Source organism: Sprattus sprattus (genome assembly GCF_963457725.1).
Source record: "Sprattus sprattus genome assembly, chromosome: 17".
NCBI classification, from domain to species: domain Eukaryota; kingdom Metazoa; phylum Chordata; class Actinopteri; order Clupeiformes; family Clupeidae; genus Sprattus; species Sprattus sprattus.
The window spans coordinates 8,939,344-8,951,153 of NC_137915.1; the positions used below are offsets into that span (position 1 = coordinate 8,939,344).

An 11,810-nucleotide genomic window follows, 5' to 3' on the forward strand; every position below is an offset into this window, starting at 1 on the left:
CACTCTCCCGATCCTATTTTTGGAATGGAACCATGTTACACATTGAACAGCATTATGCCCACAACCTTACTGGATCATAGAAAGACATTTCCAGTGGTCACTATGGAAATGTCCTGACCTGACCTACAAGGCTACCAGTAGTGTCACGGCTGTTATGTCATAACTGCATTTCCTACAGTGAAAAATAACACCAGACAGGCTTGTGTGACAGGCAAAGTATGGATGAACATACCTGTAAGAAACAGACAAACGCCACCACTGGTATAACATCATTCTTTAAACTCTTTAAACATTCTGTCAAACTGTCCATGTGTTTTCTTTGTTTGAAGAGGTGTAGGCGGTAATGATAGGTTTTTCTCTCTATCGCTTTAAGCAGCGCGTATGGCGAGCATACAGTCAGGTGTCTGAGGCACCTGTGGGCTCAACAACGGAGATTCCAGACCCGTGAGTAGATTACTCGTTTAACAACCATCAGGGTGAGACTCTACACTACACAGCGACATGGAAACACTGGCATCTATCTGTTAAAGTAATTGTTCTATCTATTAACGTAAATCTTTCCAGGCAAATAGTCATGCTTCTGGACTTTACACTTGCACGGAGCACTACTGTAACGTTATTCGCAGTATCCGTTAGATAATACACATTAGTAAAGTAATTGTATTTTGTCGTCTTGGTAGAATTAAATTACGTTCCTTTTAAGAATCGACATGCTTTCGTGCCCTGGGGCATGACAATAAAACATAGGCTACTTCAGCACTTTTTCAACGTGACAACGTTATGCAACACCCATCTGTCAGCAATGCGTTCACTCATCTCATACACTCACTGGCAGATTGCAGACGTTAATCCTTAATGTCAGAATACTTCTGGTAAACAAATACAAATTAGAACGCCTACTCACCACAGGGGATACATATTCGCGCAGAGAAACATCTCCTAAAATGTTTAACAATAGGCATTTGGCCTGGCGTTACATGCTGGAGTGCGCGCTGCCGCTTTCTTGCGATCCTACTGGGAGCTGTAATCAGATTATTTTAATCCCCCCTCTGAATGCTGAGAACTCACTCACACCTTTCATCCATTTGGCTACGGACCTTTTGCCAGCAGCGAGTGGGCGATCAACGAGTAGCCTAATGTAAAAGCAAATTTAAGGTGTAAGCGGTGCGTTTTGCTTTAGCAGAGGGGTTGTAAATAGAGCCCTTGATCTTCACGCCAAATTCACATGAGAATTAATTTAATTTATTTAAAAGTGAGATTTAGCAACCGTGGGCCATGGCCTTTACGTGCTAAATAGTTTAACACGTGCGATGACCCTGCACCCCATTGGCAAACGGAAATGGCCAAAAATCATTCGCGCCATTTAAAAGTTAAAATTTGCCACAAGTCAATATAAAGGTTGTTAAACCGATTACTTGGTAGTGCACTTTATATGCTTTCAAATACTGTAGGCTACAACACATTACAAATGACCATTGACATACGTTTGTAAATTTGTGAGTTATCAACTGTTGTTTTAATAAGTTACAAAAGAGTATTCTGACATGTGCCCTAATGGTGGAGAATAGTTAAAACATTTAAAATCAGCAGAGACATCCTTTTTATAATATTTTATAAAACACTGAGGGATATACAGTTTACATAGAAAATGCACTTACTACAGCTTAATCTGTGGGGTCTGCGGTTATCACAAAAGTAGTTTTGACATATAAACATCCTTTTAGACCCTACTTCAGAACTGAGCAAAATATATCAATATACTTTGTACAAAACACCATATCATACATCAGTTAACTTTTTAATGTTTCTTAAAAAGATATTAAAGCCAATATAAAAAAAAAAAGATTTCATGGAATCTTTCATGAGGTTTAGCTACAGTCCCTCCCAAAGTATGATACTAATTGTCCATAATATCCACCACACATTTCAGGCAGCTATCCAGTAATGTAACTTAGACATACGGTTCAATACAAAATATTGTATTACATTTTTTGATTATACAGCATATCAAATTAAAACATTTCTCCTTTGAATACTTGAACAAAAGTAATACTGCACATGTACAATAAAATACTGCATTACAAAAAATGGTAGATATGTACAAAAACAATTGGGGATGATTGGATTAAGCCTCGTAAGTGCATTAAAACAGTGGTGATAAAGTGACAATACACACAATAGTAACAGTTGAATTATTTTTTGGCATAGTAACAATACATTTTATACAACAGTCTCATTTTCTCCAAGTGAACTCAATTGCACAGTTTATAAAGTTTCTGTCTGCCATAACTGTTTAGCAGTCCCATTTTAATGTTTTGTTTTGTTAAAAAATACATATTGTTCATTCTGAACATACTGTTCATATTTTCTCCGTTGCTGATCTCCATCTGGTAAACACATTGCAAACCGCTTCACCTATAGTAGGGCACTATGCGACACACGACTGAAACTAAGTGCATACTTTTGAGTTTTTTTTCCGTTCATCCACTTGGCCTCTCTCAATTCAGCCTGTAGACTCCAGGTAACAGGGAATATATTAACTATATATAACACTTCCGTGGTGTTCTCCTCACAGTTTAGTTCAGTTTTTGTTTTCTGTGTGTGGTTCTTCATGTACAATATGACACAATTTTTATATAGCCATGCACCTCTCAGCCAGTCAACACTGGCCATAGGAAACTGACTCGATGTCAAAGTGAGGTCATACGAAGTGGGCCTCTCGGTGCTCAAACTCCTGCAGCCGGCGCGACCGGAGTCTCTGGTAGACGGGCTTGGTCTCGCTTTGGTTGAGCTCCTCGGGGCTGGAGCTGGGAGACTGGGATGGGGAGTGGGGCTCCGAGCTCTGGGTCTCAGCGTCTGGGCACGGCCCATCCACGGACACCTCGATCTCCAGGACCTCCTCTTCGTCGTCGTCATCCTCATCGTCATCCTCCGCACTGTTCGCTGATGCTGCAGGCCCACTAGGCTTGATTGATATCTCTGTGAGGGACTTGGCCCGGCCCACGGCGGGAGGCTTGTAGAAGGTTCCGGGGGGCGGCTGGAGAGTGCGTGGGGCTCGGAAACCGGTCGGCACGGGGCTGTACTCGCTCACGTTCCCCTCCCGCCTAAGCGCCGCCCTGCCCTGTCGACCTAAGCTGACATATCCGGACGTGCGATCGAGGTAACCCGCTGACGAGGGCACAGATGATGACAGCTGGATGGTATTGGTGGTGGTGACCCCCGTGATCCCGTCCACTGCGTCGACCCCAGCGCTGGCCTCCGGCCCTGGAAGCTTTGCCACGATCATGGCGGTGCGCGCCGTGATATCATAGCGCTTGTACTCGCGGTCCCACTTGCGTCGCAGCGTCTGCGTGTCGATGTAGGTGCTGCGGTAGTGAGTCGTACCGGAGCGCGACTTTAGCCCTGACCGTGGCTGCTGCACCTGCAACTGCTGCTGCTGCTGCTGCTGCTGCTGCTGGGGCTGGGGCTCCTCCTCCGAGGCCTCCTCGATGGCTGCGTCCCGTGGCTGGGCGCGGGCGGTGGCGTCGGCTGCGTTGCGGGCGTTCAGGAGCCGCTCGGGCGGCAGGCTGACGGGCCGGGATGATAGCTTGGGCCGCGGAGGGCGCAGCTGCACCCGGTTTGAGCCAGACCCTGAACCAGGCGTGGGGCTGGTGGGCGAGACCGAGGAAGTGACGGGGAAGGTGATGGAGGAGACGTGGTTTGTCCGTGGGAAGCGAGGCGAGCTCTGGATCTCCGGGCTGCTGGTAGACAGGAGCCCATTGATGGTGGCTGCATCTGTATCCACCACTGTTGCGAATTAAAGAGACAAAAAAAGAACAATTAAACAACAATCATCAAAAATTGTGTTTTTTTATATCCAAACATGCATGCTGTTATCTAGGAGCTCTCTAAGCACTGCCACCAATACTGACCAGGAACATATTCCCTCCCGTCAGTCCTGGGCTTGACCTCTTTCACCTCATCCATTAGATGTGTGGAGGGGATCACAGAGGAATGCCTCTTATACATCTTAGCATTTTGCTTCTGGAAAGACACAGAAATGGTATCATTCCTATGGACTAGAAACTCCATTTCATCATCCGAAAAAGCTGGAGGGTTAGAGTTCTGAACCCCTCGTGTACTGCTGGGTGAGACTCACCTCCTTGATGTCACCCAGAGATGTGGAGTGGCGGTTGAGCTGCCGTTCCTTCTCCTGGGGCGTGAGGCGCGACCTGCTGGGCAGTGGGGAGCTTTCGCCAGCCGTGTGCGAGACGGGTAGGGGGCTGAGGGGCGCGTCGAAGAGCATCTGGTAGTGGCGGATGAGGAGCTCCACGATGAGCGCCTGGTAGGGGTAGTCCACCAGCGACGAGAGCGAGACCTCCGCGTCAGTCTGCCGTGGCTTGATGAGCGTGGGCCCGAAGATGATGCCTAGGTTGCTGGCTGTCATCTTGTTCTCATCAGCCTTCTCTGTGACCCTGGAGTGAAGATGGCACAACAACAAAATTAGGTATTTAAAAGCCACACATGAATTTTGGTTAATGGTTATATGTTGAACAAAATTTTACATAGTATTAGCAATATAAAGTTTGCATTAGTCTATCTGTGAGATAAGTCTATCTGTGAGATAACTCTACTTTTATGAGACTGTGCATGTGTCAAGCAAAATAAAACAATTACAACTAGGTAAAGGGAATGAGCGTTAGCATATAGTATATAAACCTATATTATAAATAGCATTATAAAAGGGAATGAGCATTAGTATAAATATACCTGTATTATAAATAGCATTATAAAGGGAATGAGAGTTAGTATATATATACCTATATTATAAATAGCATTATAAAGGGAATGAGCGTAAGTATAAATATACCTGTGCAGGTGCTCCACCAGGAACTGCAGTGTTTTGTAGTGGGCTGGCGGCAGCTGTCGGAGCAGGTCTCGGATCTTGAAGAGGACGCGGTTAAGCTCCACACTGACCTGCCGCGTCTCTGAGGCCAGCGACCCGCGCGATGCCTCCACCTCCTCCACGATGATGCTCTGGCTCTCCTTGGCCAGGCCGATGAAGTCATTGTAGTAGCGGAACAGGATGAGCGGCTCCGGGAGCTGCATGGGACGGCACAAGAACACACATTAGCTTAGCAAATACCTTGGCTTAATTACTTCAGCCTTTATTGCTTCATACATTTTTGCCCTTTGGATATAAATGTTAGAATAACTATATAGGAGAAATTGGCCACTGCATTCCATAGATGGTACCCACCTGTCGCAGGTAGAGCTTCAGGACATTGCTGATGTCATGTGGGTAGAGGTCAGAGAGCTCCACCAGGTCCTTGCCGTTCTCAAACGCCTGGCACAGCTTCTCCACCCGAGATTTGGCTCCATTCACCCGGTAGATACCCTTTGAGGAAAAACAAAAACAAAAGGGTCCTTCACGGTTACTTGCCACTCTAGACACACCATTCCAGCAGCAGTAGAGTCGGAGAGACGTTCATGCGTCCATACCTTGATGTTCAGCGCCCTGTTCTCGATCTCCGATGTGCACTTCTTGATGATGAAAGGAATGCCATCGGGGCTGTTTTTGGCCGCCTGAGCGAAGTCGATGCCAAACAGGTGCAGCTTGCCATGGAGCTTCTTGTGGCCACACTGAATGGCCAGCGTTTCCAGGCATTTCTTATGGCAGGCCAGGGAACACTGGGTGGAGAAAGAACCGTGGCACAACGAAGTCAAGCAAGGGCCCTGAGCGTTGTGTAACCGCTTAAGAAAAACATCTAAAAAGAAATCTCCACTTTCAAGAATGCTTGGAACTAATTTGATTTATGCAAAGTAGAGAGAGCTAACTAAATGGAGAGAAAAGGACCTTTTAAGAAGTCATTGAGTATGAGGGATGTGTGTGGTTGTGTGTGTGTATGTGTGTGTGTGTGTGTGTGTGTGGGTGTGTGTGTGTGTGTGTGTGTGTGTGTGTGTACTCACCTCCTCACACTCGGCTCCATGGAACACAACCAGGCCGTCACACTCTCTGCATTTAGACGGAGCTCGGAGCTTCCTCAGCTTATGTGTCTGGGACGCCTTGGACATTTGCGCATTCCGGAAAGGTCCAGGAGAGCTGGCAGTCTCTGTGACCATTTCACTCAAGCCTGACAGCGATAGAAAAGACGACAAGCACAACAGTCTTAGCACCTCGACCAACCGACAGCCAGGCAGCGTTTTTCTCAGCATTCCTGAAGTGAACTTGCAGTGAACTACATTTCCAACAAAGGTGAATGAAAACCTTTTTTCCGAAAAACAATCTCTTCATGACTACCTCCTCAAAGAGCACGATGCAATCTCTTTACACCACTGTTTTGCTGAAGCCAAAAAAAAGTCTATACTACCCACTCAGTATGCGTGTGTGTGATGAATACCTACAACTGCTCACTATAAAGGACATTCTTAAAATTCTACACTCTACACATTCTCGTCTGCATATTTTCACACAAAGGACGTGACAACAAAAGGAACAGCGAACTGACAGACGCACAGGCAAAAAGGGTTGACCTCACATGCAGACTGTGTAATTTTCTCTACACCGGGCTGACACTCACCGCCGTTGTCGGAGGGGGACGGGGGCTCCCTCTCGTCCAGGTCGTCTGCCGAGGACATGGTGCCCGTGGAGGGGGTCCTCGGAAGCCTTCTCTTGAAGTCCCCTGGAGGCAAACAGAAAAATCCCATGATCATCCCAGCAGCAGATACCTCCTTGGCTGCCTTGGATACCTGTCAACTGTCCACCACTCCAGGACTGATCTGGGGGTTTTATCAAGCGAGGGCTGATCTGAGGGGGAGTGTTGTCAGATCAGGGGAGGTATCAGAGTATGGGGAGTGGGAGGAGGGGGGGGGGGGGGGGGTTATGCAGAGGGATCATGGCTCTAAGCAGGAGACCCCCCGGCAGGGGCATCAAGGGGTGATTCACACCTCCATTCACTGATCAATCCCTCCACCCGCTCTCCTAGACTGGCTGATAATGGCCTGATTGAGCCGCCCATCCCAGACATATCAACCCCTGCATTCCTGGAATTCCACAGGATGTCAGGACAAAAGCAGCCATGAGACGGAAGAATGAAAGGAGTGACCCTCCATGGATGGCCAGATTTGTTGTTTAATGAAATCAGCACAAAAGGAGTTAATCAACACTAAGGGTCTATTAGACATCGGATTGGATATGCAATGAGAGGTAATATGCCACTCAGTTTTAAAAGGCTTTACACCTCTCATCCATGCAAATAGGTGTTGGTTGCCAGGTTAACACTGAAGGAAATGTGGATTGCTGGTATTCCCTGTTTGGACAGTGGGCCCTAATTTCATAGGCCAACGAGCTGTGTGTTCCGCACGCAATGTAATGATTGATAATGGTGCAAGACCAAAGGGAGGAGTCGAGAAGAACGGTTGCTGTCTGATGGCGTAGTGATTTAAAGTGCATTGCCACTTTAGCTATTAAGATGTTTGGTTTAGGCTACAATCTTATATTTTGACTTTTTACCAAGATGACTTCTTGCACTCTCCACTTCTTCTTTGCACTACTGTTGTAACAATTCACAGCTCCTGTATATACTTTCTTAAACTTCATAGACCATGCACTGTTTGTTTTTGTATTGTGTTTGTTATTGTATTGTGTTGTTATGTATATTTTGTGTAAGCACATTGAGAGCCAGTTCACCAGGTCAAATTCCTTGTTTGTGCAAACTTACTTGGCCAATAAAATCTGATTCTGATTCTGACAAATGGAAGGACAATTTCACTGTGTATGGTCGCGACATCGCTGAAGTGACGTGTACACGAGGCGAAACGTGAGTCTTGTCATGGTGCTCATGACGCATCGTCTGCGTGTCAACACTTTCAGGAGGCGCCACAGCCATCAATCATCTCTGTGTCTGAGAGGCTCATCGTTTGGAATGAAGGGGGCGGGATGGAAGGCGATGGCAGCTGTGCATGACGATGCCCTCAGGGTAATCAGTGTGTTAATAGGCCAGGGGGGCTAACGCCTATGACTGGCAACTCACCCTGCTTCTGCCTATCCACCATTTATAACAACCACACAGTTAGATCACCACTGTGGTATGGCAGTATTAGAGGACCCAGGAGAGAGGGAGTATGCACTACTCCAGGGGAGAAAGGGGGGAGAGAAAGAAAGAGAGGAAGACAGAGAGATAGAGTAAGAGGGAGAGAGAGAGAAAGACAGAGATAGAGTAAGAGGGAGAGAGAGAAAGACAGAGAGCTAGAGTAAGAGGGAGAGAGAGAGAAAGACAGAGAGATACAGTACGAGGGAGAGGGAGAGAGAAAGACATTGAGATAGAGTAAGAGGGAGGGAGAGAGAGAGAGAATGTGTACCTGGGCTGGCGGTAGGAGAGTCCATGGAGCGGGACTCGCTGCTTCCGCCTGCACTTTCGGAGTCGCTGCACATCCCTCCACCCTGATTCCCACCCGTTCCCCAGGCTCTGAATGGGCCTTGTATCCTCAGAGCTACAGGGAGAGAAGAGAGAGAGAGAGAGAGATGGTAAGAAAGTCAGTATTACACAAATACATACTGTTGCTGAAGATGTTGAAACTAAATTCGGCCGACGTTTTCTTTTTTTAAAACCTTCTTTACGGTATATTTGTCCTCACCAATGTCATTTGACCTTTTATGATTCCTATCTTGACATATGCATATCTAATCAATGGATCTATCTCAGGCCTGCCATGTGCCAGGAATATAATCAATGTTTAATTACAGATGCAAATGCCGATGCTAACGCAGGCGTCTCTATCTGATAAAGCCTGGCTGCCCTTTAGCTTGTTGCAGAGGGTTTCATGTAGAAGCTGATGTTGGAGAGGGGGCCTCTGACATGTGGTGACAGCACACGAGCCAATCTTGTTTGTGTGCACAAGGCAAATACTTTAGCGTGACAGTAACTGACGGCACTTGAACACGTCATAGATAATTACTTACTTACATAGTTACATGTTGTTTGATGATAAACAGACAAATATTTCATTTTGTGAGGTTGGGGGTCAGTGAATTATCCTTGGAAAATTCAGGATTTCAGTTTATCATGTGAGTCATCACATAAGAGACGTCTGCAAATTAATCTTCTGTGATGTGTAAGGGACTGAACGGAAACTGAATGAGTGTTCTGTGTAAATATCCCAAACTCAAATCAAAGGTGGATTATTTCTGAAATCTTAAACCAACATTTAGTTAGCTTTAGCTTGATAGCAGAGTACTCCTTTAAGGTGCCGAGTCTTAAGACATGTTTTCCTAGACTGAGAGAAAAGCCCTTAACCCTGAGACGTGGGTTTAAAAGTGAGAGGGGCGGAGAGGGAGGGAGAGCCAGAGACGGACGGAGGGAGGTTCTGTAAATAAAGGAGTCAGCAGAGGACGAGGTGACGCTAATCTCCTGCCATGCGGACGACCTCGGCAGCCCTGCCCTGATGGCACCCAGCAGGGAGCAGAGACAGGCTAACCCCTCAACACACCCACTCTCTCTCTCTCTCTCTCACTCTCACACACACACACACACACACACACACACACACACACACACACACACACACACACACACACGGTACTCATCATCGTCTCCAGCCTCGCTGGCTCCCCAAGTCACCCCTCAGGGCGCTGGCACCTTTCCCATTGAGCTGAGATCACATCTCCCGGCCCACCTCACTTCCACCCCCGCCCTCCTCATTAGCAGCAGCCATGCCTTCAGTCTGAAGCAAGAGGTGAGCCCTTATCTCCCGAGATCAAGGCCACCCTAATGCCAAACACACAAAGCACAGATCCTCTCTCATCATTTCATTTCATCATCTCATAACATTAGTCTAAGAACGACTCATGTAGAACCTTGAAGTGCTTTCTACAGAAGACGAGAGCTCTTTGGAAATGAGCTTTATAAAGTTTTGAATCTGAAGAAGGGACATTTTTTTCTACTGATAAGTAAAAAATAAAGTGGGATCTGTGGTGGAAGCCTTTAATAACATTAAAAAAGTTTCATCCATTTCTTCACAAGCAGCCTAATCTCCTATCTGCAGCACAGCCAGCTGCCATTGTGAAGCCAACAGCCTGTCAATGGCTCCCTTTCATTTCAATGCTAACACATTCATCTGGCTCTAAGAGGTGGTTAGTATTAGGGGAGAGGTGTGTGTGGGGGAGATATGATCTGAACTCATTAGCAGGGAACAATCTAAGCAAAGTGGAGAGGGAGGGGGAGGGGGAGGAGGGGGATCTCTGGGTGTGTATTCGGCAGACTAACTCACTTAAGGGAGCATTTAGCAGAAGTGAGCCATGCTCTATTGTAATGCAATTTGAATCGGCATCGCAAAAGTGCTGCCCCTGCATTTCTGAGAGGGAGTGACAATGGTAATCAAAACAGGGAACAGAATGTGTCAAAAAAGTCTGTGGAATGTCTTCATGCCAGAACAGGATATTAAACATACAAAAAGCACTTAAGGAAAATTCCAAGATAGTTATGACCGTATCTCTGCGGTGCTTTATTTGCAATCTTAACTAACTGGAATCTGATTATATTTACCCAAAGATGTATTTAGGAAACATTAGCATTAGCAATGGGATCCTGTCTTTTACTAGTCTTTTACTTTTACCAGGAAAAGAGTGCCATAAGATTTAATGTGTGTGTTAAAGAATATGAATCCTGACTAGACCCATCCTCTGCTGACTGACTGTTCCTCACAATCGCTTATACAATCCATTTCGATTCTGAAGTAAAAGCCCTGTCCTCCATCTAATGTATGAAATCAAATAAGAGAATTGGCAAAAAGAAAATGGCAGAAATTGCCTCTACTCTATTGTTGTTGTTGAATTTATGGGAGAAACGAGCCCTGTCCTCCATCTAATGTATAAAATCAAATAAGAGAATTGGAAGAAAAAAAATGCCAGAAATTGCCTCTACTCTATTGTTGTTGTTGTTGTTGAATTTATGGGAGAAAGCTGTTTTTGTTTTTGTCCGGCAGAGAGGACTTGCCTTGGATGTCTGTGCTGCTGTTGGAGCGCCTCTCTGCGATCTTGGCCGGCCGCGTGTGGACCGGACTCTCCACCTCGTCTGTGCCCAGGAAGTCACCTGAAGTAACAGACATCTGCGACAGGTTCCCGTGGGAAGAGTGGCTGCAGTTCACCGACTGCTTATTTAAGGGGAACCTGGGGAAGTGAAAAAAGAAACCCTGCTCGTCAAGGCACCATTCAGACATTATAGAGGATATGAAGGCAACAGAATGGTTCAGAGAGTGAAAGTGGATGCCTTATTTAGTGTTTTGGAGCAACCATTTTGATTCATCAATGAGTAAAAATTACATTTACTTGAGTTGTGATCTGACAGTTCAACACATTCACATCTAAACTCATCCACCTGATTTCTCCTAGGAAGTGTGTGTGTGTGTGTGGGGTGTGTGTGAATGTTTGTGTCTTTTGGTAAGTGTTGGTAGACAGCACGCCTTCCATCAGTCACAGACACGTGGTGGTGGTGGTGACCTTGCTGACGTGTGAAGTTCTGTGTTTCCCACACTGCCGTCAGCCTGTGGCCCCTTTTGATCAGCGGGCAGGATCTGGCAGGAGGAAGTCAACAAAACGGGACTCCACTCCACCTTCTCGAAACAACAAAAGCCTGTCACCTCCGCACCAGCGTCTGTCGTCACTGCCACCCCGTCCGGACGCGGACTCCGTTTTACAAGTCCCACCGAGACAAAAAGACTCCCTTTAAAACTCCGTCTCACCAGCGAGGATTTTCAAAGTCACGCGGGAGAATGTGGATCTAAAAAAGTTACGAGTTCACGGTGTGAAAGCCAATGCCAGACGGGGAAATCTA

General features: G+C 46.3%; 1 protein-coding gene across 1 annotated transcript in view; it reads right to left on the reverse strand.

Annotated features, from left to right (window-relative positions):
* Window positions 1-1,701: 1,701 nt before the first annotated feature.
* The window catches only part of arhgap29a (Rho GTPase activating protein 29a), a gene marked incomplete at its 5' end in the record, with an annotated part of 44,990 nt that continues 34,881 nt past the window's right edge, over window positions 1,702-11,810 (reverse strand). Inside the window, 10 exons of the mRNA XM_080855053.1 lie at window positions 1,702-3,786; window positions 3,912-4,023; window positions 4,139-4,454; window positions 4,850-5,082; window positions 5,240-5,377; window positions 5,482-5,670; window positions 5,950-6,113; window positions 6,561-6,662; window positions 8,341-8,472; window positions 10,974-11,146. Coding sequence (XP_080711179.1) covers window positions 2,702-3,786; window positions 3,912-4,023; window positions 4,139-4,454; window positions 4,850-5,082; window positions 5,240-5,377; window positions 5,482-5,670; window positions 5,950-6,113; window positions 6,561-6,662; window positions 8,341-8,472; window positions 10,974-11,146 — 2,644 coding nt within the window. The 3' untranslated portion in view covers window positions 1,702-2,701. The remainder of the gene's footprint in view (window positions 3,787-3,911; window positions 4,024-4,138; window positions 4,455-4,849; window positions 5,083-5,239; window positions 5,378-5,481; window positions 5,671-5,949; window positions 6,114-6,560; window positions 6,663-8,340; window positions 8,473-10,973; window positions 11,147-11,810) is intronic.